This window comes from Puccinia triticina, chromosome 9A (genome assembly GCF_026914185.1).
Source record: "Puccinia triticina chromosome 9A, complete sequence".
Classification (NCBI taxonomy): Eukaryota; Fungi; Basidiomycota; class Pucciniomycetes; order Pucciniales; family Pucciniaceae; genus Puccinia; species Puccinia triticina.
Genome location: NC_070566.1, coordinates 963442 through 991404, shown reverse-complemented (window position 1 = coordinate 991404; position 27963 = coordinate 963442). Strand labels below are relative to the sequence as shown.

The 27963-nt window shown below is 45.2% G+C and overlaps 2 protein-coding genes across 2 annotated transcripts; both read left to right on the top strand.

The window, feature by feature from the left end:
• Positions 1-716: 716 nt before the first annotated feature.
• On the top strand, positions 717-8376 carry PtA15_9A102 (uncharacterized protein; the record flags this gene model as incomplete). Its single annotated transcript, XM_053172276.1, has 11 exons — positions 717-759; positions 1393-1469; positions 1534-1648; positions 1753-2331; positions 2398-2627; positions 2717-3047; positions 3112-3494; positions 7165-7412; positions 7475-7626; positions 7690-7865; positions 8281-8376. 11 exons carry the CDS (start codon positions 717-719, stop codon positions 8374-8376), a joined length of 2430 nt encoding a protein of 809 aa, XP_053023532.1.
• A 14842-nt stretch (positions 8377-23218) lies between these two features.
• PtA15_9A101 (uncharacterized protein) lies at positions 23219-27610 on the top strand (the record flags this gene model as incomplete). Its single annotated transcript, XM_053172275.1, has 10 exons — positions 23219-23323; positions 23551-23676; positions 23798-24106; positions 24345-24608; positions 24706-25449; positions 25523-26146; positions 26224-26485; positions 26567-26673; positions 26762-27005; positions 27081-27610. 10 exons carry the CDS (start codon positions 23219-23221, stop codon positions 27608-27610), a joined length of 3315 nt encoding a protein of 1104 aa, XP_053023531.1.
• Between the last annotated feature and the right edge of the window lie 353 nt (positions 27611-27963).

Genomic DNA, 27963 nt, shown 5'->3' with positions numbered 1-27963 from the left:
ATCATTTGATGATCTTCATCTCTCCCGTCGCTGGGGCGATGTGGGACTTGTAGGTACCAGGATCATGGAACATGAAAAAGACAGCAAAAGTATTGGTAATTAGTCATTCGGAAACTTAGTTCGAATACAATTTTACTGTGACTTGAGATGCTTACCCAGAGAATCGTGTGGAATTTCTTGGTATGCAGATTTATCTCCTAGCTGGCACAAATCTTGCACCATCATTGTGTTGGTTTGATCATTTAGCGATTTCTGTGCCCCTTCCTTTACCTGATCGAAACTGGAAGGTCTCATTATGCTTGCCAAAACGAGTGAAGAAATGGAAAACCACATAAGCATCCATCCAGAGAGTGGAGCGGTCATTGTACTTCAAGTATTTTTGAGTTGAGTTTTTGGGTCTCGCGAGTAAAGAGATGGTGATATCTAATATTCGTTATGCAGACTCTACTGCAATTCGGGAGGCCGCGACTGAGCTGATTACAGCCGTGTGATGTACTTCCCCGCTGCTAAAAGATGAGGAGCCTGTCTGACGGGGAAACCTTTTCGTTCAGCAATCTGCTTCTTGCCGGTCGAAACCTGTCTAGTTGAGCCATTCTCCGTGGGTCGGCAATAACTCGCCCCGATTACGATGCCTCAAACCGCCCATTGATCTTCATACCACTCTGCAAGCGCCCTGAATACTACACCTGGGACGCTTCAGGTTCCAGTTCCCTATTATGCGTCCACTTCAGAACGAAGACATTCAGATGCCTTCTCATTGTCAGACTTGACACACAGTCCGATGCCAACTATTGTTTGCGTCGGTCCGACGAAAGGCTGCTGTGCATCCGGCCCCTCCGTCCAGTGTATGACAGTCGCACTTGCTCTGCCTTAGCCCTGCCTCCTAAGTTGACTCGATCCCACTGATAGCATGGTGGGAGGCTCGCTGTGTGCGACACAATGGCACTGGCGGCGCCCTAGCTCAACACAAGCCCCTTGTTCCAGAGTGAAGCGGGTGAAACAACGCCGGGCGCCTCGCGGAGCGGGCCTGAAAGAGGAGAGTCTCGCCTCGCGACGCGCGCCGGGCCCCGGCCCCGGTTAGTCACACTGGTAGCACTCAGCGCGGGGTCCCTCGGACCCTCCGTTTGAGGGGCTTTGTTAAGCTGGCCACTCCACCTGTGGCCACTACATAACAGTATACTGTACCGAGGGATTAAGGGGCCCATTATTGTACGCTAGGGGGTCAATTTGGGTGCGCTACATCAGCGACTCTGGAATCCCTGGTCTTGTCAGAATCTCCGAGCTCCGGTCCCCCAAACTGGCCCACCCGCCGGTCATATGATCGCCGTACTCTGACCAGCTCATAGCACATCGCTCGCGCCATCACACCGGCCTCGACACTTTTTTCAACAGCGAACACCTCATCGGATCACCCGGATCAGCAACCACCGCCAACGGCAACAGCACACTGCAATCAACACTTAATAAGGGTATGTACCTCTTTTGCTTCGCTGGAATTTTGACACTCATTCATCTTGCCACATCTGCTCCAAGGAATCAGAAAAAGAAATACCTACCTCTCGCAATCTCGAAAGGCATCGCTGCCATCGCAAATGGACCTATTCGGACACCCGTCGCAATGTCCCTCCTCGCTTTCTCTTGACGATCAGTTCAGACCGTTAGAGTCATCGAATCAGTACGATCAGGACCCGCACCAACAAGCAAACCGAGATCTTTTCTATCGCGATTATCAAGACCCGTACTAGCAACCAGACCCTTACCTTGACCCGCTTTTAATACCTCAGCCGCCAGAAGGACCGGCCCTTTCAACCCAAAACGGTGGAATTTCAAGCTATCGTGGTGTACCTGCGCAGCAACAGCAACCCCCACCAAGTCCACACAATCAGACCTCCTCGACAAACTCTGCAGAAACCCCAGCAACCAACCAATCCAACTCGGCAGGCACCCCCCTACCGACTAACCGCTCCATCCCAGATGCTACCCAAAATCAGCCCTCTCAATCAGACCCCAAACTTACAAAACCAAAGCCCCCGCCCCGCTCAAAGACCCCAGCACACCTAGTCGAAAACGCGAAGTGCATGGAGATCGACCAGCTTATAAGTCTTGCTGCCAAGCATGCGCAATATGTTCGACTCACTGCTGAAGACGAGGTTGAGCTCAACTCTGCGTACAAGGAGTACCAACGCAAGCTGTACACCATAGCCTACAAGAATAAGCTTGCGATCGGACCGTGCTTAAGATATGTTGGCGAGGGGGCAAATCCCAGAGGATCGACTTGTTATAACAGTTTCTGCAGGTACGATCCGGTTGCTAGCAAGGTTTTTACCGATTGTGAGCCAATCCCTTCTTTGTTGGTCTGGGGTTATTACATGTTTGCTTAAAATGATGTTTTTACAGCAACCATCCACCCAGATGATCGCAAGCGCGAATGCGGTCGACTCTGGAAAATGTTGGATGCAGACACTCGGGATAAGTGGAAGGACCCCGAATATGTGGGATCCATTTCGGTCGCACCTGATTTGACCAACGAAGGTGACGAAAACAAACACAACCCCCCAGGCACACACAAGAAACGCAAAGCGGCTAGTTTTGATTCCGATCATTGGGCTCGCAAGGTTGTTGCTGATGTAGGTTAAACCTATATTGCCTGCTGATAGCCTCGACTTGTGTGTTGGATCTGACAATTGATCCTGTTGTGGCTGTTTTTTCCCAATAGTTGAGACAGCTGAGCCGAATGTGCGGCACCGAAGGTTTTCTTGTTATTGGATCGCGAGACAAAGACTCCACGCTGAAGTTTAGCGGCGGAAGTCATCTAGGCGAACACTTCCTGGATATGTACTCGACCAATGATGATCCCGTCACAAACTTCATTGATTTCCTCAGAGGCCAGACTGTCATCAAGAAGCTAACCGGAAAAGAACCGCCGCCTGTTTTAAAAAAGCAGCAATCCCGCAAACCAAAGCCGAGGAATATCTTCACCAATCACGATAAGGGCCAAAAAAAAGTCAACATTGACTTCATAAGAGCAAAATTGAACAACGCTATTGGTAAGTTTCTTGCTGTAGACCTCTGCAAACATCAGCTGACCCAATCAACTCTGCATGCGCCTAGAAAAAGCCACTCACGGCAAGTGGATGCGTGGATGGCCTGGTACTTGCACTCAAGAAGGTCTTGCACGACTCCAAGTCAGCTTGCGAGTCAAAGATAACGATCTCGGTGTTACTTTGCAGCACTTCTGCAAGCGACCCGGAGACATGGGAGATAAACATGCTCAACTGGTTGTTGCGGCATTAGAGGAAGATTGGGTCGAACTGATTGGTCCACCTGCCCCCAACAACACCGGTCTGGGAGGTAGTGATGGAGAAGCTCTCAAGGAGAACTCATCACCAACAATAGTTTCCGTAGGTCAATGCAGCGGAGTCCTTAGGCCAATACCAAAGTCGAAAGGGAAAAAACAATCAACCCACCCTAATAAAAAACGCAAGCTTCATTCTGTATACAACTCAGATGACAGTCGTGAGGAGGACAACGAGGAGGAAGATGAGGATGATGAGGATGAGGATATGGAATAAGCAGCTCTTATTTTTTCATTATATTATAATGAAAAGTAGTCTTCTCCACTGCATATCAGCCTTCAGTTGCTGTTCAACACTCCTCTGTCTCTTGTCTCATTAATTAGATTTACATTCACAAGATATGCCCAATGCTTTAACCTTTTAATTCTACTTCCAGTTTCCATAAAATGAACTCTTCTATTCTACTTCTGGGCTTTAAATCAAAATCATACACTCAAACAGGCTTTTTTTGACCCCCCCCCCAAAATATATATATATATATATATATAAACATGTGCTGAGGATTTTTCCACTCATTTCTTTGCAAGACCAATGGGGATCTGAGATTATGAAAATAGTTATCCTGCACTCAGAATTGCCATAAACAATCTTTAATCATTGGACTTACTTTGTGCACTGCAAAAAACACTTTGCGCACTGCACAGTGCGCGGATTCTCAAACACTTTGCGCGCTGCGGGTAAAATACACAACTCTTTGAAGATTATTTTTGACCAAGCTATAGAAAGCCTTCCCATTTGCCTCTCTTAAATTTTTTGGGAGTTTTTCAAACCATTCTTCTATGTTAAAAAAATCATTACAACCAAGAAGAAATTTAGGATTTGGGCGCCTCAAAAACAAGGTTCCCATAGCCCAAAAATTTCAAATAGTTTATTGAGTAATGAAAAATGTAACAACAGCTACTTCCAGCCACTTTGTGCAAGCATACGGGTCTGATAAATAAGAAACTTCACCACATATTAGCACATTGCATCTAAATTATCCTCATTTTTCAGACCTGTATCCTTGCAAAAAGTGGCTGAGGAATCTTGGGGCTATGAGAACCTTGTTTTTTAGGCGCCCAAATCCTACATTTCTTCTTGGTCTTAATGTTTTTTTTTACATAGAAGAATGGTTCAAAAAACTCCCAAAAATTTCAGAGAGGCCAATGGGAAGGCTGTCTATTGATTGGTCAAAAAAAATCTTCAAAGAGTTGCGTATTCTACCCGCAGTGCGCAAAGTGTTTGGGAATCCGCGCACTGTGCAGTGCGCAAAGTGTCTTTCGCAGTGCACAAAGTAAGTCTGTTAAATATTTAATGGATTTGCATGCCAATTTTTCAAATTATGACCAACAAGGAAGAGTTATGTGAGTAAAACCAACTGGATGACTTCCCATTGAGATCTGCAGGCCTCCCAGAAGTGATCTAGAGCGCCAAAAGCTAGATTTCTCTGCAAAAATCTAGACTTTTTGTGTCTAAACCACAATCTGTGGGATAAATATTGCAGGGGAAGTCCTCCACTCCTCATTTCATTTTGTCACAGCCTGTTCTGGCTGATTATTATGCACTTATAGCACAAGCTCAAGAAGTTGCTGCAAACTCTACCAGCTCAAGCTACGGGAAATAAGTACTTGTGTATGTCTGAAAAGTAAAAGGAATGTGTGATAGGTTTTCCACACAACTGCTAATAATTTCAGGGGAAGAACTTTATTGAAAATTATCTGACAGAAAATGGTCCTAAGTTTCTGCTAAGAGTGATGTAACTGTAACACAGTTTAGTGTTGTCTAGGGGTGCTAGCAGTTTCCCTAACAGTTTGCCAACACTGCACACACATTGTCCACAGTTCTTGCTGGGTGCAATGTATTTTATTTAAAATAGTATTTTTCAGTTGAAATTTCTCCTATTTTTTAATTGAGGAGTAGTAGATTCTTAAGTGATCCTATAAATTATGATATATTACTCAGAATGATAGTACTCAGAATGATAGTATGGTCCTGGATTATGTTGCAGATTAATCTTTTGAATCCGAATCTACTGGTCAGCAAGAAGAATATCCGAGGTGGCTAACTATGCCCACGGCAGAAGAGCTGGAAGAACACATTGATCCAAGTATCCACTCCGTCCAAGAAGAATATCGTCGACAAGCGAGAGAATTCAACTGGGCACTCTTAATGCGGGAACTGCACACCTGGTACCTCATCCTCAAGTTACACACCAAGAATTGGTCAAGCGCAAACGCGTGTGAAGAACAACTACCACCTCTGCCCTGTACATGCTCCGCTGAGCAGAAGAACACACGCCATGTTGACATGATTGACTTGTATGGTAGGAGACTACATTTTCTTTCCATGAGCCAAAATTCATGCTAATACTCTTTGTTTTAACTTTCTATCAGCACAAACGCGGAGGCCAATAGAATTTTGTAAATGCACATATGATGCTGTCCATCTACTATGTCATGGTTATCTGGCTGGATCCCCTCTGAAACCTCAAACAGCATTCTCGCTTCCTCTCCTGATATTCCACAACTCGTTGTGGAACAACTGCAACATTGGTATGTCGCCGTTTACGATTGCACTTACCGAATTCCTTGAGCCACGTTCGGAGAGATTGTGCGTTAAGGGAAAATCCCATGTGCGTAATTCTTGCCATTGATCAACAAGATTGCAAATTAACATTCCTTCTTTCTAAGGCCCGAGATATTAGAAAACCCTTCTCAGCCGCTGTCGATCTTTTCCGATCGCTCAAAACTTGGACAGATGACTTAATTGACGAAGCGCTCGACCTGACCGAGCAGGACAAATTGGCCAATAGATCTTGTCCAGCTTGCTTTGGGCCTGAGCCATCCAACAATAGTGATTACCCGGAATCCACTCGAAATCGTCTGATTGTATGCTTGGATGGTAATTTTCAACATAGACACCACTCCAAGGCCAGCCGAGATCACGAGACTATTCAAACACCCAACATTTTCCTCCCGGAAGGGGCAGTCGAAAACATGACCCGGGAAATTCGGCATATGGAGGTTGTCAATAAAGCTCCTGCTCAGGTGTGTACATGTCTTTGTATCTTTGTGAATTGTCCTTCACCCGAACTACTCTGACTTGAGATAGTGATGTAATTCATAGGCAGATCGATGCACAGATGCACACAAGGCCGCTGACGACAAGAGAAACAAGTCTACTTGGAAGGGCTGTGATGATACTGGGCTCATGGGATGCTGTTGTCGACACGATGCAGCAATTTCCTTGGCCAACATTTACAAGTCTGGCGAGCTTAGGGCCCTTCCTTTGGCATTGCTGAAGAACTTACTTAGTGTGGATCCGGATCGACCGGTTGGAATTCTCTACGACATCGGATGTTCACTTGACAAATATATCAAGTCGGTAAGCTCAATTTTATTTCATTTCATTGGACCCCGGCCTATCCAATCACAATCTTCTCAATTTTAATTTGAGCTAACAGACTGACTGATATTATACTACAACTTATATTAACCAACTAGCGTGGTCTTCTGCCGGATCTGACCCAACGAACAAAATTTGGAACTTCAATATTCCACTCGTATGTTCACAATTGGGCATGTCAGTTGGATTACAGCCCACGCTTCAACACCGGATGGGGTTTGTCGGATGGTGAAGGTTTGGAGCGGATGTGGTCATATCTCGCAAAACTTGTTGGTCCTTTGAGATACGCTACTCGCAATCATCGGTTTTTAGCAATTGCACATCTATTGAAAAATCATAATCGAAGAGGAATAAGACAGCTAAGTAAGTGTTATCTGGAACATTATGCACACACAACCATCTGAACCAACATATTTCAGTCAAGTGGCTATGTAAGAAGTTCAAGCTAGCGGCAAATCGACAGAAGGAGGTTCAGAAAGAGCTGCAAAATATCTTATCGCTCGATAATCCTTTCAAGCAACCCGGCCAAAAATATACCATATCGTACTTTAAAGAGCAATGGAGGCATCAGAAAACGTTTCGGGCGGATCACACCGATGAAGAGCAGGAGCGGAGAGATAAACTGATAAAGATCTACGAACATCAGGCAAACATTGAGCTTTTAAGGCAAGTGTCCCCTTGTTCTAATCGAATATCCAATTTTGCCCGCTTATCGATTGAAATCTGATTATTAGGGAGCGTCTGACGGATCCAGATCTCAATCTTTTGTCAGAAAAGGAAGTCAAGAAGATCTTTGATAAAATCGATAAGGTATCGAAGAAGCTCAATAAAGATGCGGCCGAAGCGGAAGCATTGGGCATCAATTTGCCTTCTGGCAAAGAGAACAGTTAAGTCGATTTCGTGATAATGTCATGTAGAGAAGATTGATTTTTATTCTTTTGTCTGACAGGTGATGAGCAGAGGCTGTTACTGCTTTTATGGAATTCCAAAAACGAATTATACATTCAGGCAGTCCAACTTCAAGCGGAACGCCAGCCCCTGTTAGATTCAAAGAAGCTCGGCACTCGGGTGGGAACTGAGCTCAAAGAGAAGATCCTCAAAGCAATCGCAACTCGCCGCCCAGCAGTCAAGCGCTTACTTGAAAAGCACAACAAACTCTTTGCTGAATATCTGGAGAAATTTCCCGATCAGCGACTGACTGATCCATCGCACTATCCACTGCAATATGAAAACTTCTCCTCCTGGCCGCTGGATCATCAATTTTGGAACGATGGGTTATATTTATAGTCAAAGGCCCCTTGGGCAATCGATTCGAATGTGCGAGCAGGGATAAACTGTGTTCTTATCTTGAACAGAGTCAATGAAGAATTTCAACTCATTTCTCAGGAGTTGGCGAGGGCGGTAGGTTGGGCAATTGGGTATTATGTTCATGCTGAAAATACAATAAACAAAATCAGTCGCCGTGGGTCACTACAAGTCTCTGCTATTTATTATCTTGTATATCTCGTTGTCTGATGCATTTCTTTGTTTTTCCTGCTAGGTATTGATCTACTCGGAGTTCAACCAGATACGGATGTGGATCGCTTTGATCAACTGGTTCTTCATGGTTTGGACCGGAGAAGCCGACTTAGAGTAATTCGCAAGGAGCTACGTCATTGACAGACCCTTCATGTAACCTTGGTCAAAGAGTGGCATCCCCACGTTCTGTGGCTTGCAAATCTATGTCAGCCTAGTGACCACCGGACGTCAATGCTGCGCGATTGGGACAACATAAATAAGAAAATGGACTCGGTCCAAGATGGAATCTCAACAGAACGGCCCGAGGTAGATGTGCAATTAGAGGAGGCAATTTTAGGAGCGGGAGGTGATGATGGGGAGGAGGTTGAAGAAGAGATTGAGACGGACATGGAGAATGATGAAACTCCTCCAACTTCTGCTGATGTAGACGGCAATGAGTCAGTAGGACGGGCATAGTACTGCTATTTTGCTTTATTTATCTTTTTTCTTCTAGTTCTTTAAATGTGTCTTGTATTGCATTCCGCAAGTCCTCTCCTCATTTCAATCTCACCCAAAGTTTGTTCCAGTGTTTCATTCTACTCATACATAATACCAAGGGGTTCAAAAACACAAAAAAATAGAACACAAAAAATAGAAAAAACATGCAAACAACAGAGAAAGTATAAAGTGCCTCGATTTAGATGGTTGGTTGAGATGGTCCACCGATGAGATGGTCTTTATTTTCACACATGTGATGATCGTGGTTGCTGATCCGGGTGATCCGGTAACGTGTGTTCTGTTGGACATTGCCGAAGTATATGTATATGCACTTAAATATTTTTGTATGAATAGGTGGGTGTGATGTGCTATGAGCTGGTCGGAGTACGGCGATCATATGACCGGCGGGTGGGCCAGTGACTTAGACGGATTTTGGGGGACCGGAGCTCGGAGATTCTGACAAGACCAGGGATTCCAGAGTCGCTGATGTAGCGCGCCCAAATTGACCCCCTAGCGTACAATAATGGGCCCCTTAATCCCTCGGTACAGTATACTGTTATGTAGTGGCCACAGGTGGGCCACTCTGGCATGTTAAAAAATTGAAAGACTTGATCCCAATTTGAACAAGCAATCAATTTCAATTTATGCCTTCCTCATCACGTACTGATCCCAAGACACACTGGGGGATGATTGCTTCTCCAAGCAAAATCAAATATTGCCTGCTGAGGACGGACATGGCACCTCTTTCAGGAGGAGCTCTACAAAAATGTCTCTTGGGAAACTGTATGGAGGGTTCAAAGACTCTTCTCATTCAGACTAGGTGTTTGGTACAAATGAAAAATTATGCCTCATAGTGTGGATTAAAACAAAATATGCACAAATCCCTTGTGTTCCTCTGCATTCAACACAGTTCTATGTATTTAGTGGAAGATTTTGTTCTGTTTGGATCTGACAGCAGAGCGAGCCCTCTTGTGGCAAGAAGAGCTCCTTTCAAAACCCGCCACTCTGGCTAGAGGCTTACAAGCTCCCCCTGTCACAGAGGCTTAACCTAGTAGAGGCCTTGCACTTGCAGCCCCTCTCTCATTCTATTAGACACTTGATGCCAAATTCAGCCAGCACCCCCACAAAATAAATCTGTGAGGGTTGTAGCTGAACTCCAAAAGCAAGCAACTGTCAGGAGAGAACTATACCATAAAATCCCAAACTAATGTATCCAGCACTCAATTTTTATTCTTTTTCCACTGATCACTCCTTGAGAAGTCCATGGTTGGGAGAATTTTGTCAAAAAAAAAGGATCACCTCAAGTTTTTTTTTATAGATTGGTTGGAAGAAATTTGATGGGTCAGGAATTATATGTAGATTTTTGGATAATTCTTCCCACCAGAAACCCCAAGGTTGGGTCAGACAGAATGGGTTCATAGGGTACAAGTCCCACCTGCCCACTTCACAAGTTCCACTTCTGTAGCAGGAGGAACTTTCATATATGGACCAATTCTGTCTGACTCTTATAAGTTCTGCTTGAGGCATATAAGCTAGATAAATAAGCAGTCACCCTAAAGGTGAGCTATTCTCCTCAGTCTTTTATTTGTTGATACCCTTGAACCACAAGAAAGAAATAAGTACAATGCTGCAACAAATTTATCTGTGCACATATTATTTCTATCTTGGTCACTACAAGAAAAAGTCATGCAACTGCTGTCAGTTGACATGCAAGATGTTCCAGGATAATGTCAATTCAATCCCTGCCTAAGTACTTAACAATGTTTCTTTACACCATCACTGTTCATGATGCACAGTGACTGTGCATTGAAGCTTTGTCAAAGTAACCTATGACAAAGGGTCAGCTAAACACCACCTGCTCCCTTTGAGTTTGTGCATGTCAACTGATGGCAGTTACACAACTTTTTCTTGTAGTGTGTTGATTTTACCTTTTCCTCTCACACCTGTGAATAGTTATACTTAGGCTTTGTTTGGAGCCAATATAAATATAGGTGATATAATCATTGGTTAATTCAATGAAAACTACAAAATTCAACATAAAGCCTCCAAATATTTTTTCTAGGCAACCTACAATACTGGTCTCTTCAATTATGAAGTCAGATTCAACTGATTCAGCCATATTCAGTACTGTAGAAGTCAGATTCAACTGATTCAGCCATATTCAGTACTGTAGTACCATTATATCGCTTTTGACCAAAACAAAGCAATATAATGGTATTATGGTGCTGAAGATGGCTGAATCAGTTAAATCTGACTTCATAGTTGATGAGACCAGTACTGTAGGTTTCCTACAAAAAAAATTGGATTCTTTATGTTGAGTTTTGTATTTTTTATTGAATTTACAAATGATCATGTCACCTATAATTATATTGGCTCCAAACGTGGCCTTAATAATTTGCACTTATTTTCCTTAAACACCTCTTCACTTCTATCTGTTTTCTCACACAAACAAAATCAGCTTCCCAAGAGCCGCTCAATTCACCTCCCATGCACAACGGCATGATAACTGGAACAGTATCCAAAGATAACAGCTCATGAGATTATTTGATGGAGAAGTTCTTAAGGGCTGCGTTTTGTTTTTGTCTTGGGGTCTTGCAGCGAGTAAAGAATGATTGGTATGTTTGTGGTTGGGCACATTTTGCCAGCACATATGCGACTTGATTTATAGAAGAGTTCATGGGCAGCCCCGCAAGATGCCAAGCCCGTATCCGCAGGTCTCCCGCTCGTCGTTACTGGAGTGTCTTCCTTGTCATGAGAAATCACCATGCGACAGACAACCGGCCAGTGTGCAATCAAATCACCATGCACAATGATACCGCTGACAAGGCGTCCGGAAGGTTGAGCGCTTTTCGGTGCTCGCTTGCTTATGAGCCAATTTTGAAGGATTGGTTGCAATACAAATTCTACAATCCAGATATGTAGACGTCTCCGACCGGCGATCTATCGCGCATACACCAAGGTTTCGAGGATTTTTATCTGCATATCTCGTCTTTATTTACCGCGTTGGCAAGGATATCGGCATCCCGTGCAAATCGATTCCCGGTTGGCTGAGACGGCGTCTGTTTGAAGGGTTTAGGAGTTGTCTGCTTGGCTCGAGTGTCACAGGGCGGTACTTCGGCTCTGCTGGAGTCGATTCGAGGCTTGAGCTTGCTGAGATCGAAGTGATGAAAAGTCCAAAGGTGCCGCGCCGTTGGACCACCTATGGCAGTGGAGAGCTGCCATCTGAAAGACGAGTTCCCAGATGCTTGGGAAGGCGCCTTTTAGATGCTCTTTTCCGACTTGGCGGGCGGCTTAGAGCCGCTCGAGCTGCACGGAGTGCGCCTGCCAAATCCCTCGACTCCATTTCTGTGTCCGTAGTCCTGGCTCCACCGGACCTGGCACTCCAAACCTGTGCTAGCTTGTATGCAAATACGTACTTTTATGGAAATACTACATACAATCCGTTGTAACACAAAACAATTCTGATTAAATTTTTACATTTGACTTTCACTTCCTTCAACCTCGCCTTGGCCATGGTATCCGACAGACACAAATTCCACCGTTCTTCCCGACTTCCCGCGCGAGAAACTCGGCTACAGAGGCAATACCGACTCGCAAAGAAAAAAGAAGCTGAAGATGAGATGGCAGCGTACCATGCGGACAATGCTCGACGGGCTGCCGAGCGAGCCGTACGAGTTTTAGATGTGAATCCGCCCGATTTTGCCGAGGACTATTCCGCTGGCCCGGCCACGTATGACGGACCATCGTACTGGGAGGATGAAGAAAATGTTGATCAACATGAGGAGACACGCGCCGAGATAGGTTCATATTATCAGGGTTTGATTCAGCAACAGAGATGGCGCAACTAGACCGACGTTTTTGATGCCCTTTTTCCCGCATACACCCTGTTAAAGCAAGTCACGAACGACTGGACCTTGCCTGGCTCTTTTGATGATAACTCAAAAAAGCTCTGTAACTGTGAATCTCACCAGAAAAAAACTCGACCAGTCGACTTGGTTGACTTATTAGGTGTGTATTTACCTGATGATTTTGATTTTTATCTCTAATTTAACTGACATTTAAATATGATTGTTCTATGTCCAGGCCAGCAACGCAAAATGATATCGTTTTGTCTTTGCACCCCCGACCCGGTACAGATCATGGCACACGGTTACCTGGCCAGCACTCCAATATTTCCCCAAACCGCCTTTTCACTGCGACTCCTAAACTTTTACAATCTACTCTGGAACTTGTGTAATGCAGCCGCCACGCCATTTGCTGAAGTTCTTCGTCGTTGGAACGAGTCAATTTCAATGCGGCTTTACAATAAAAAGGAGACTAAGGTAGAGGGTATTTACTGTTCAATGGGGTTTGTGTATCTTACTCCTTCCTGTCAACACCTCCTGTAGCCCCGCGGCCTCCGCCGCACTTTGATAGCCGCAATTGATGTATATCGCTTGCTTTTAGCAAAGCATCGGACTATGGTTGAAACGTTCTCGTCAGATTGTCCTCAAGATATACTAGCTCAACGATCATGCCCAGCGTGTTTTGGAGCAGCCCTCCCAGTCGCCAATCCCACTCAACCTGCCGATACTCAAGAGATTTTTGTTTGCCTCGATGGCAACTTTCAGCACAGACATCACGAACAAGCCTCAAAGAACCACCTCCCTCTACAAACTCCAGACATGTTTCTGAAACCCGAGGAAATTGATGCGGCCGAAAGGAACATTATTTCTCACGAACAAGCTCAAAAGAAGACTCAAATTGCGGTGAGGGTTATATCTGGTACCTGTTGCTTGAACGTTGGCTTATGGTTATCACTTAATTGAATGCAGAAAGATTGATGTTCCGATCAGCATAAAGCTGCAGACGACAAGCGGAACGCAAGCACTTGGAAGGGCTGCGATGACACAGGCCTCATGGGTTGCTGTTGCCGTCACGACTCTCTAGTCTATTTTTGTAATATTAACCGGGCGGGCGAGGGAAGATGCTTGCCAATGGCTATTCTCAAGCGGCTGTTCAAAGAGATACAGTCTCAGATGAAACTAAGAGTACTTTACGATATTGGCTGCTCCCTCGATAAGTTCATCAAAATAGTAAGCTTCTGAGTCGCATGCTAGAGCTTCATTCAGCGTAAAAAAAGTAGTCTCATTTTTTTGTTGGAAACACAGCGTAAACTTCTTCCATCCGAAACACCCGGGATGAAGTTTGCGACATCAATATTTCATTCATATGTACATGAATGGGAATGCCAAATGAAGTACAATCCCAGGTACAACGTTGGGTGGGGTCTTTCCGATGGAGAAGGCTTGGAGCGGCTCTGGTCTTACCTCTCTCCCCTTGTCAGCTTCCTCCGAAATGCAGCAAGAAACCATCGGCTCAATTTGCTCAACCATCGCAGCCTGTTCCACAACCAACTGGTAGTAGAAAAACTTGGTTGGTCTGTCTCATTTGATGATTCCGGCAATGCTTTCCTAATGATCTTGTTTGATTAGTCAACACTCTGCAGCGAAAGTTTATGCTAGCATTTGCCCATCGAAAACACTCACAAGATCTACTTTTCAAGCTGCAAGCTGAGCCAAACAAGCACGCGCCAGATCAGTCAAGATTCACTGTAGAATTCTTTAGAGCAGAGTGGGAAAAGCAGTTATCCTTTCAAGGAAATAGCCGTAGCAATACCGAGGTGATGGAAAAACTGGCGGTATTCTTTGAACGAGAGGAGTTCTTGAAGTTATTGGCGTAAGCATCTATGAACTGCTTTTGTTTCAAGCAAATCTTCTTTTGAGTTTTCATTCCTTTCCAAACATCAGCGATCTATTTCTTTCTACCCTGGAATCATCAAATTTGAACTCTAATTGTGCTCATGCAATGAACATTCTGCAAGACATCCAAACGCTTCAACGTGCTCAAGAGAACGAAGTCTCCTCTATTGGCGGTGATTTTTCCGATTTAAGTCCACAAGACAGTAAGTTGATTGTTTCAGTGCAACAAACGAGCATCATCCAGCTTATACCAATCTCCCCCTCCATATCCAGAAGAACAGCAGCGACAGAAGATATTGCTCTGGAGCGCAAAGTCTGCTTTATTTAAGGTAGCAATTGAATTGCAGGCGGAAACGCAGCCTTTGCGAGCGTCGAAGGACCGCGGCGAACGACTTGGCACTCGACTGAAAGAAAAAATCTACGCTGCTCTTAAAAGACGAAAAAATGGGGTTGTCAAAGTTATCCAGACGTTCTGTGATCGCCGGGAGTCTTACCTCACAAATTATGCGCCTGAAGACTTACAGTTACCCAAGAACAAGGTCTTTGGCTACAAAGAGTTCATGAAGATGAGTCTCAACCACCCATTCTGGAACAATGGTTACATGTGCCTCTCAAAGGATCCCTGGGCAGTTGATCCAGTTGTACGCACAGGGATTCATGCCATGCTTGGTCTGGATCACGCTTATGAGGAGATCATCCAGCTCAAAGTCGAGCTGAGACGTTCCCTGTCTTGGGGTATATCTCATTGGAATCGACTCAAGAAAAGTATAGATCAATCAGTTGAGGGTATGCAGAACTGCTTTGTTGTCTTTTAGCTAAACAATGGTTACAACAGGTGACAATCAACTCGATAGCCGCTTGAAAAAGACATTTGGTGAAGTTCAACTTGCTGGAGTAAGCAATCGTCCAGGTGGGATCTACCAGCTGCTAGGTGGTGATCTCTGCTTCGCTAAAGTCGACCATGAAAGCCTCATGATCCACTGGAACAATGCAATTTCAAACATGCTGGACGCCAAACTGATATCGCGTGAAATCTTACCCGACAAATGGTTCTGCATGATTGAATCATTGATTTCCCCTGTTGACACCGAATCAAGCAGTTTGGATGTTCAATTGGAGCAGGAAGTTCTTAAACAACAAGACTCTGATGGTGAAGATAATGAGGGGCCAAACAAAGATGATAACTTATTTGAAGATGAGGACTAAGACCTTGTATAGAGGATTGTAATAAATTTTGAACATCCATATTCTCATTCACCAAAATTAATATCCTGTGGTGATATGTGTATCATATTGGACCTTAAGAGAGAGCACTCCAGAAAAACACACACATGCCGTCTTTGCCTGTTGGATCACTCAGCCCAACTGGCTCCTCAGCCACAGACGGGTCATTTTCCTGCTTCATCGCTGGAACTGCGTCCATATGGGAGGTTTTCGCCTTGTTTTGACCGCAATGTTTAGATCTGTTTCTGGTAAACGGCGGGGATGAGAGATTTTATTTTTCCTGCGCACCATGTTCAAGTGCAAAGAAAAAGTGTGGTATGTTGCACACAATGTATTTTTTTTTCAAGTTAGATAGGAAACCCTACTAGGAAAACCTACAAGTGTGGTAATCATGTGTGTTCAATTAGAAAAATTCTTTTATGTGGTCATGGAATAATTCTAAAAGAATGTTTTGACATCATATTGACTTTGATATACTATTTATTTGATGAAATATTGATGCATTCTTTGTAAGCACAGTCATAGACTCTCTTCAAACATATGTAGAGACATGAAATATGTTCAGATAGTTCAGACATGGCCCTACATTGAAAGGGACTGACTAAAAATATTTGAGCGCTTCCAAAGTATGTATTAATACTTCACTAGGTTAATTAAAAAATCTTAAATGCTTTGGAAGCACTCCAACATATGTAGTCACTGTTCCAACATATAAAGAGTCTTGAATCATCCTAAATGTGTACCTATTTCAAACCTGGCCCCTATTTTCAAATGGAATTTCTCTACTTTGATAAGATGTCAACTCTCATGTCTTTTGAGCCTCTTGATTTTAGTGCATGCAAAGTTAACAGTTGTAACTGAAGTCAACTTGATTTTGCTTTCTTGTCACTCCCAATGCTTTTTGCAAACCATCAAACCCATAAAATAAATATCTAGCACCACGATTAAACTGCTGCCTGTGATGGGGAAACACTATTAAAAACATGTTTGGTTTTTCCATCAAATCTTATCAAAAAGGTAAGAAATTATTGACATTATTTCTCCTAAATTTTATTCATTCAAAGTTGACTAGCATTGAATCTGTTATAATTTTCAGGGGTTAGATTTCTCTTTCAATTTGCATACAAATGGCAGGTGCTGCCACTATCAAGCAGTTTTAGATGGAGATCCTTGTTGGACAATTGATTCCCATCTTGCAATCTACTTCATCAAGATAAAGAGTCAGATCTTGTGCATAACTTTCCTAATATAATACTTGATGAAGATCAACTTAATCAGCCTTATCCAACTGTTAGCTGGCATGACTGCAGCAAGAAAAAATCACCTCTTCCCTGGAAAACTGGGCTTGTTGTATATTGTGCAGTTGTACCCTCTCCCTGCACATCTTGTGTCTCAAAGCGCCCCATTCTGCTAGACCTAAAATAAAAGGGCAGGTGTACCGCCAGAACATCAGCTCCTTGGCCTGATACTCTACTAGAAAAAAAAGGAATAGAGATATTGTGCTGCCATAAAGGAGCCAAAAATTCTATAGTAGTTGTGCATATGAGTCAGCTCATCATCCAGAGTTTCACTTGACTGAACCACATTTATCACAATCTAAAGGGGTAAACTAACAATCAGGGACTCAATCTTTAAATGAGGAAACCATCAAATTGATCATGTTACAATTATCCCATGAATAAATCTTGTTAAACAATCATCTGTGTAGTAGATTGGCAGCCAAATCCAAATGCCCAGTAATTTGCACTCAATATCCCAAATATAATCATTACATCCAATTAAACTATTTCCTTCCATCAACAAAATCTTGGCCTGGAATTCCCATATGTCTGCAAATAAACTTTGAACTGATGTAAAAATGTCCCTCTTTGAGCAACACTGTAACAGATACAATACAGGTATTGGTATTGTATCTGTATTGTATTGTTTTTTGCTGCCAATACATGTATCTGTATTTTATCGCCAAACCAATATGATACACAGAAATTCCTCTCTGTGTATCCAATACACACAGATACATGATGTATCAGAGTTATTTTGATTGGATTTGCACACAATCAAATACAAATAGCTTTGAGGTACCCATGTCCAAGACAGTTTTTTCAGCCACCATTGTGCGCGCGGGCCGATACAAGTGCTACAAGCACTGAGGCTGCTCACCACCAACCGCCGTGTGCGCGCAGGCCAAGCGCGCCTCAGCGCTTGTACTGTTGGATTACACGCAATCCAACATTACGAGCGCTGTAGGCGCTGACGCTGCTCACCAGTCACCAACCACCAGGCTACGCACAAACTAAAACAACACAATTCACTTTTTATGACTAATTCTGTTCATAATTTTTTTTCCTGTTCATTTTATATGGGAAACAGTAACAATTGAAACAAAAGAAAGCAAGCTGAAACACAGAAAAGAAAACTGCAATGCCACAAGTCTAAGTGCTGTCGCAGCTTGTTTTTTGGTTTGCATTTAAACTACAGAGCTATTTGCACCAGATGTTTCAATTTGTTTGATATGTAGCAGTTTTATCCATCCCATTTGTAGCCCACGCAGGATCTTCCAGGTCGGCTCTATCTTCATGCTTTTGATTGGCTTGTTCCGCAGGCATTCTTCAACATTCAGTGTGTTTGGTGAAACGACAAGTTTGAGCTTGAAGGTTGCAAGTCCTGCATCGGTGTTGGTACCAGGCCATCCCCGAGAGTCACCCCCACTTGCAGCTAAAGGCTCAATTAGTTATGCATTTCGCCGGGGTTAACAGGTATGAATTGTTTGCATATGCTCACAGAACATGTTCCCTAGCACTTCGGTGAGGTATTTCTTATTTTTGACAAGGCTTCCTGCCGAATTGATTGAGGAGTAAGTAAATTGGCCAACAAGAATGCAACCCAAGATGAGCCAAGAGCCATACCTCTGCATACATCGGCATATTCATTGAAACCAGAAGGTTTCCTTTTGTTACGGGGAGTTTGGGCCATGTTCGGAACGTTCATGCTCGGAGGAACTTCAGTATTCAAAGTGACCTCGCTGCTAGGACCAACCTCCGTGCTAGGACCGACCTCCGTGCTAGGACCGACCTCTGCGCTAGGGCGGACCTGGGTTATAGGACCAATCTCAGCGCTAGAAACAACCATTGTACTTGGGCCATCCCCCGTACTCGTACCAAACATTGTACTCGTACCAACCATCGTACGCGTACCGAGCACGGGACTCGTACCAGCCATTGTACCCATACCTACCATTGTACTCGTCCCAACCTCGCAGCTAGAGACGACTTGGGTGGTTGCACCAATTCGGTGAGGTGGAGGTCCCCTCCCTTGTGTTCCTGCTGCGTACGAGTGGAACCCGCCAACTGGATCACCCTTGTCCATGAGAGTCCGCAGGAACTGATTCGCAATGAAGCTACCTCCTTGAGAAAAGAAATTTTTTGTGTGATCTTATGATGCGAGTACGAGAAAACCTTCGATATGAGCCTCATCACTCAGTTCTTTTAACTTCAGCGAGTCAATAAATCAGCAAATAAACTCATAACGTGTTTGATCAAACATGTGAAAGACTCACTTGACCATCTATGTCGTCACACCATTTACTGACATTGGCGATGACGGTCCGAATTGATTTCACTTTCTTTTTTGCATTGAAACACTCTTCCAATTCTTCAGTACAAGCAACAGGCTTAGGGAGAGTTTCTTTGTAAGTCACTGAGACATCCTTGTTTCGCTTTGATAGATGAACACCGGCTGCAGGTTTGTGAATTTTTAATTAGCCAAGATTTAATTTATGATTGAGTCAAAATATCAAAAGATGGCTTACAATCCTTAAAAGTTTCTTTTGCTTTAAGATTCTCTGCCTTGAATTTATTCCAACAATTCTTTTTTCGCGATCGATTTTGCCCCAGGTACCTGGCTATGGAACTCGCAGGTCTGGAAAACTTTAAGCTCAGGAGTTGTATTTTTCTCTGATATTCAAAATAAAGCGCCTCGGCCTCGGACTTGACTCGATGGTTGAGGCGATGGAGCTTGATGTGGGTGGATTGAAGCTTACGGAGCTCATAAAAAGGAAGCTTTTCGAACTTAGCCATTGTCTCCGGAGGGGTGCAAAAAATTTCTGAAAGCTTGCCGATGTTGTCAGGCGGCGGGAGTGGTATATCGTAAGAGACAAGCGGTGTTTCACCATCATCAGCGTTGGAAATTCCACGATCCCCAGATATGTTGCCATTTGCAACCTCCGTGGGTTTTGCTTGAGGAGGAATCTGATTACTAGCAGTTGCGGCCGATCCGTGAAGCTGGGGATCCAGAGCAGGGTTGGTTTGTTTGCGCTTATTTTTTCCTTTTGATTGGGTGGCTTCAGGAGCTTGATTAGTTCTTGGATTGGTTGGAGGTGCTGAGTTTGAAACAAAAACCTGCTGGGCTGGAGCTGAAACCGGAAGGGGGGCTCAAAGAAAATCTTGGTTCTGATGAGGATTCCCGGAGGCCAATGGGTTTCCCCGACCTAATAAGTTGTAGTTACTTGAGCAGCGGTTTCTATTGGAGTAGGGAAGATGAGAGATATTTTGTGTATTTTCAAAGCCACTGAGGGGGGGGTGCAATGGTTGAGAAGAAGAGACGGGCAGATTGTAAAACTGCCAAGACTGATAGCCTTGATCGTATTGGTACTGGTCCCGTTGAACTCGAGTGTATTGACGGTATCCACTTTCAGGACCAGCTGGACAAGATTGGCCATCATAATAATCGTAACCAAACGCGCCAGACTCCGTTGGATTGTTCAGCGTAATATCCGGTGTTTGCGGGATTCCCAATCCATGGTCACTGAGAAGTGTTGACATTGTGTTACTAGAGGTGCTGATACAAGATGAGCTGAAGGAAAGAGATCTGAGGGTGCAAAAGACACGTCGTTTGATGATAGTATGTGATAATTCTGTTTTCCAAGTGAGTTAAATCAGAGTTATGCATTGGTACATATTTGTATGTTAGTGCAAGAAAGGGTTTGGTTATCTGCAGAGCTAGCACAGGTTTGGAGTGCCAGGTCCGGTGGAGCCAGGACTACGGACACAGAAATGGAGTCGAGGGATTTGGCAGGCGCACTCCGTGCAGCTCGAGCGGCTCTAAGCCGCCCGCCATATCGGAAAAGAGCATCTAAAAGGCGCCTTCCCAAGCATCTGGGAACTCGTCTTTCAGATGGCAGCTCTCCACTGCCATAGGTGCGTTGGACTTGCCTTTAATTTGAGAGCGAGGGCCCAGTCTCGGGGCATGGGAGTCCGATTCACGCATGTGTTGTATTGCAGCTTCATATGGGCTCATAATTATTCTGTCGGGCAGTAATATGCACTTTGATATCTGTAATGTCGTCACCACTCTCAGTCACCAGTCACGTTTCTTTGCCTCGGTGTCTCTGTCGCTGCCGGCTCGTGCCGATCAAGACACCCGAGCTTGCCGAGTCTTGATTGCAGAAAGTCTTGGCATCACCCTCCGAAGAGGGTCTCGACTCACAGCAATCCGTCTTCAACTGTCCGAGTGGTATTTTGAGATGTTTTCTGGCTTGTTATAAGAAGTTATTTAGAGACATGCCTGCGATTGGCGTTGGATATACAATGGTGTTTGGTTGGCTGGTTGTGTTGCATCTTCACTCCAGCGATCGGGAACGGTGTGTACATATTGTGTGTTGTACATACAGTAGTACATATCGTGCGGATGATGTCAGATGTGTGTGATGGGATTCGAGGTACTGAAATCTCGATTGTTACATAATTATTGGAGGATGATGGATGGTCAGAGTGATCCCAGATTGTTGGCGGACACTTGATCTGCAATTCGGCCGGGCCATCCATCATCAAAGCAGCTGCAACCGTCCGCGTGGCTCAGCCAGTCGGAAAACTCTGATGCTCGTCGGACTCGGAGTCCGACTCGAGAGGGGCCGATTGGGGCCGTCGGCATCGGCATTGCATTCCCCGCGATAGACATCGACATGCCGTCTTACTCAGAGTTGCATCATGCCAATCAATTAGGCGAGCAGTCGGGCATTTGAAAAAACAACCAATTAAGATGTGGCCATGAGGATATTTATGTTGCACGGCATCCCGGTTTGTAACGCTTCTGGGGACGCGACCAAGGGAGTCGACGACCCGCCAGCCAGCGTATCAGCCAACCGGAGATCCAAGCATGGTTTGTTACATGGGCTGATCCTCACTTGCACCCGCCCATCTCCAATATTTCCCATCAGATCGACAACAGCACTTCACCAACGACCACCGTATTCCGATCTCCGCCATCCACTCACACAGCCCATCCCAATCCTATCACTCTGCACCGTTATATCTGTATTCTCCCCCTTCCGTCGCCTCCCCCGTCCTCCAGTTTTTTTTTTTTCAAGAATTTAATTTTGAAATATTTACAACAAAAACAATCCACCGACCCTATAGTCAACAACCGTTTCAGTGCAGCCTCGCAAGCATCAAGCAAATCACCTTCAAGCTCAACCTTAAGCTTGAACAACACCCACCTTCTTGTCTATTTCTACCTTATCACCCTTTTCCCAACCCGCGTTCTCCTCCACATCCTCCAATCGGTCAGGTACTGCCCCTCTGCTCCCAAGCAACAGTCTTATCAGAATCTTTTCAAACACCCATCAAATCTTGTAACCCGCTGGCATCGCTGGTTGTCCTTCTTCTCCATCAGTCGATCTGAATCGCTCGCTCGGGTCTTGCTTGTCCTCCCTGCTGCTACTTCCTTCTACTTATATATATCTATTTTAAATCATTTTTTATTTAATTATTACCTCCGTCATCCTAGAAAACCCATATTGCTTCCAACTCAACCATTATCCATACACTTGCAAGCCCTACAAGAACCGCTTCGATCGTTCAGACATACAGCGCCCGTCTTCTCAAAACCTTAAAACGTGTTCTGTTTCAACCTAATCCGGCTGAGCTGCTGGACATACAGCAACCCCGGCCTGGGTTCTCTCTCCGCAACGGTCATCGCCATCAGCCTCACAAATCCTCCGTCTATGCTCTCAGCCGCTTCTTCCAGAACTTCATCCGATTGAGAACTGTGCTTGTCCTTGCACACATCTTCCGATTCGATTGTGTGCGCTGTACTGCGCCCAACCGCCCCGGCTCCGTTTTGGGTTTCCTGATTTTCTTGCTTGTCCCGCACTCTTTCATCATTCTCCCTTGCGCTTGTTCTTCTTCTTTTTTTTGGGGGCTCACTTTCTCACAGCATAGAAATCACCGCCAGGCGGCCTCTTTTTTATCCAGTCCGGCTTTTTTCTCCACCTCACTGCCGCCGCCTCCACCCACTCAGCTGTATTCTGTCACCTCTTTTTTTCATTCTTCTTCTTCTCCCTCCTTCCGCCCTCCTCCCCTCCAGCCAACCGAATCCACTTGAACCAACCCAGCTTGTCGCTGGGCGCGTACCCTCGTCTCATCAAACAAGCTCTCGTCGTCCACCTTCCAGAAGATCACCACCAAGGTATACCGGGGTCTTCTCCACCGGTCGACTACCACTTGATCCCGCCAGTCAACCATGATCCTTCCACTCTCATCCAGCTTCCACCAGTCCCAGCCATCTTCACCGAACGCCTCAAGGCGCCTTTCCAGCAAACCACCGAGCACCTCCAGCTCGTCTAGCGTGAGTGTCTTCACTATTGCATTCATTCCGTGTCGGCACGGCTGCTATCGAATCAAAGAATTTTCCATATGGTAGTGTGTCCAAGCACTCTGAAACCCTCACGCCTCCAAACGCCTGGCTGTCAAACCATTCTAGACGACCCTCACTGCCTTCACATCATCACCCATTCGATTATCAAGCCCTGTAACAGAAGAACTGATATGAGCTATTTTCTTTATTCTTGAAAGAATTGGCAAATCCCAGCAGAATTCGCCGGTCAACTAGAATCCAGGGAAATTATTCGCCAATCAGCCATTCATGAGATTATCACTGGAGAGGCGGAATATCTAGAGGACTTGAAGATTTATCAAAACGTCGGTCTTTCAACTGATCTCCTTGGCATTAGGCTCGCATGGTCCCAGCTGCTCTGCTTGGCCACTTCCAATCCTAATTCATATCACCTTTTTCCCTGACACCTTCAAATCTGCCTTGCAGATATTTATCGAACCACTTCAGGCCCAACTATCACCCGCAATCTTTCAACACATTGAGCTCGAGCGTTTTTTAGGATTGGTCGTTTCCTCACTCGGCGACATTCGCAAGTGCAGTCGGAGCTTCCTCAAGCGGTTACGCCACCGACAACAAGCTCAGCAACCCCTGCTTGAATCCGTTGGCGATGTCATCCTGTCTGCTGTCTTGGAATGGGGGCCCGCTTACACTAGATACGCCGCTGATCATCCTCTCGGTGAACTGGAGATTGAACGTCAGATCAACCAAAACCTCCTATTTGCGGAGCACATTTCTGTTAGTATCACTGTCACTCAAACTTGTTTCATCTATCTTCGCCTGCAATTCCCCTAATAATAATCTTCAATGTCTTAAAAGCGTACTGACTGCCGCTTTCTCTTACTCACATCTTCTTCAATCACCATAAATTTGGGCTCAATCACATCACAATTCAATATCCTCGTGGCGCGTATGAATTGTCTGATCCTTCGATTAATCTATTTGTACATTTGTGCCGTCGTTTAACCATCTCTAGAACATTCCCCGCTTCAATGCACGCAAGAAAGATTTCCGCCATTTTTACTCTCGGGCAACCTTTAGGCTGGCGCGCTATGTGCTCCTCTTCACTCGGCTTCTCGAGGCCACACCTGAGGATCACGTGGATCGCGAACCTCTTCGGTTGGCTCTTGAGCTTGTGCGACGTCAATGCTCCGAGTGTAATGCTGCTATCGAATCTCAGCAAGACATTGTCAGCCTGATGAAGCTAAACTCAATGATTGCACCCAAATCCGATATTCCAGTTTAGTTGATCTCCCATTAATCTCATTGCTTATCCCTCCATTGCTTAAATTCACCTCTGACACAACTTCCCAAATTATTTTCATTCTTGTCTGTAGCTTCTTCACCTTCATTCTTCCCATCGAAAAATCTACAGCAGCGGCAAGATGTTACGAAAAAAAGACGGAGGCTCAGGTTTAGGCGAATGGAGTGAAGTCTTTGTAGTTCTATTCGACCATTACTTTGTTATGCTGAAAGAGAAGAAAGATGACGGCCAAGCTCGACCCCGATACCACATTGTCGAACAACCCATTCGGACCGAATTTTTGAAGCTCAGTGGCTTAACACAGCCCCCCGAAAAGCGCTCCAGACGACTCAAAAACCTCACCGACGGGCTACGCGGCCACAATGCCACTCCGAACAACACTCAGTTCAATGCGCACAGTATGCCAGCTCGTCGCTCGAATAGTGAACCGACTCAGCGTCACTCTCACGTCCCTACAACCGACGTTTCGTCTAACGACACTGAATTGTCGGCTTCCCTTCAACAATCGCGCTGCCTGTATCCTATGACCCTCCAACCCTTTGGCGATTCTCCCCGGATCATCACTTTGTACGTCGAGTCAGAGTCTGCCCGCCAACACTGGCGCGAGCGGTTCGAGACTGCTATCAACCACCGAGTTCAATCAATCAAGACATCTCAGGTTTTTGAGCTTTGGCCAATGGCTCTCGAAACATTTTCTATCCCCTCTTCGTCTTCTTCCAGCTCATTCTTGGTCAATCTGCCTAGCTTAGCTGAACTCAAAGTTCTTTACGAGGATCAGATACCAAAGGAGCTGTTACCCAACACAGTCCATCATGGTGTAAGCAGCTTTCATTGATCGATACCCACCTGAACTCAGATACTTACAGCTTATCCATTTATTTTGCTGACAGGCTCCGACATGCTCTACGCCATTTACCGCACCAGATGGTCGCCCGCTGATAGCAATTGGGTGCAAAGAAGGGTTATGGATCGGCAAGAGGGATAACTCCAGCTCCTACAGGAAGGTCTTGCCCGTCAAAAACATCACACAGGTCGCTTTCCTTCAAAACGAACGATACATGATCGTACTCGCAGGTCAAGTGCTCTTAGCCTATCCCCTGGAGGTATTGGTTCATAGTCCAGGCGGCGTGGCGGTGCGACCCCCCACCACGCGATCGATAACGGCAAATGTCAATCCTACCAATGTACCAAAGCCTCCTAGACCAGCCGTTCCGTATTATCATCAGCAACCACATCAACAAATCCTAAGTAGAGCAACTTCGGCTAGTAGCCAACAGAGCGCCCGAAGCCGACTAAGCTTCAGTGGTGCTGAGGTGGACTCGCCGCTGCCCTTGGGAAGGAGCTCACTCCTGCTTTCGTTGGGGATGTTCGAGTTTGAGAGGAAGCAAGGAGCTGACGAAGAAGGCGCTTTGTCTTCGTCTGGCTGCGACGAAACATCTGTTTCTTCAGTTTCTTTCCAGAGAGTTTCTCGGTTTGGTATGGACTCATGCGAGTCTTCTGTTCCTAGCTCGCCGGTAAGCTTTCACGAAAAGCTTTGTTCGTGCTAGGTCGTTTGAGCTGATTTTCCTCGCATGTCTCTAACCTCATTCAGGATTCTTCTTACAAGCGTTTCCGGGAATTCCGCCCGATCAACAGCACTACTGGTCGACACCGAAGAATGACGAGTGAGAGCTGCTCGGACGCATATCGCAGATTACCGACGTTGGGGACTGCGATCAACCACCGGGCATCTGTTCCAATGGAGACCCTTGCCGATCAAGAGAAACGCAGAGGGCTTGTCCGACTTTCCGGGCCATCTGATAAAGTCCGATTCTTTAAGGTTGGCATGTTGGAGGACCGACTAGTGTTGATCTGTTGAGTATTTCAATCCAATCACCAAAAACTCAGCTATCCTAACATTAACCTCTATCATTCTTTCCTAACATTTGTTTCAGTCGCCGAGAAAGCCAAGGGCTGCCAGACTGCTTTTAAAATCTTGGAGCCCATTTTCGGATCCAATGAGCAAATAGGCCATACGTTCACCTTATTCAAGGAGAATCAAGTCAGTTCACTCAGTGATTTTCATTTAGCCTCATTCCTCACAATAGCTCGCTGATGAAACACGGTATTTTTTCCTACCCGGGTGACAGGTATTCACTGTTCCCTTTGAGGCTCATGATGTGTTGTGCCATGAAAACCAGAACAAATTGCTAGTCTTTCACGCCAATCGCTGTGAAGTTCTCAACCTTGACGATCTGACCTCCGAAACCATCCCCCGGCTCGAAGACAACCGGGATGAACCAGCGTGCAGTATCTTGATGAAGCGGGTCGAAGAAGCAAAGATGTTGAATGTCTTTACGATTACAAGCAAGGAGTATTTGTTCTGTTATGATAGTAAGTTTTTTTCTTTCGGTATCTGCTGCAGTGTCGAGAGCCTGAAACTCAGATCATTGCGTATCATCATCACAGAATTTGCATATTTTGGAAGCAGTAGTGGCAGCGTGATACGCAAGAAATTTGACAAGATGATTGAGTGGGATGGACGACCATCGGTGGTCAACCGACACCAAGACTACGTCATTGGATATTCAGATAACTTGATTGAGGTTTGGGACCTTCGCTCAAGTACTCGAGTCCAAATCATGCACGGCAAGGACATTCGATGCATCTACAACGGAGAAGGCGCTCAATTTCGTCCGTCGAAGAACCTTTGTACAGGATCAGGGAAGTCTTCGCCTCAAAAAGTCATGAAGCGGCATCCTGTGAATCGGCTCAGCTCCTGTGAATCGATTCAGGAAGTCGAATCTCCGGGCAATCAGTCACCTCAGACTGCAAACCACGGTGCCAAAAACTCTCGCAACGATGACGACCAACCCGTCTCTTCGGAAAAAAGCCAGCCCTCTGGTTTTATCCAGAATCACTTCGAAAGCTTTCACGTCTCGATTCGGGACTCCGGGAACGTCTACAGGGTTTTCGAAATGGGACACGTCTCAAATTGAATATGTTATTTTGGGCGGTGTCTTCTCTTCAGTTGTTTTCTGGTTTTCTTCTCGAGGAGGGTCGGGCCTGTTGCGTCTTCGAATTCGGACTTCGCATACCCCTTCCTTAGTTTCCCTTCCTTGTTATTTGTCAAATTCTGGGTTCTTCTCTTTTTTGGGTCGTGCTCTCATTCATCCCTCATACGTCACGTTCCCTTCCATCTACACAGCACTCCGCAGTTTTTCTTCTCCTTCCCTTTTCTGGTCTTCTTTCTTGGACGCCAACATCACCTTACCTTCTTGACACGAATATCAACTTAAAAAACCAACAGATTGTGTACTATTGCATCTTCTTACATTTTCAAAAACCCCCA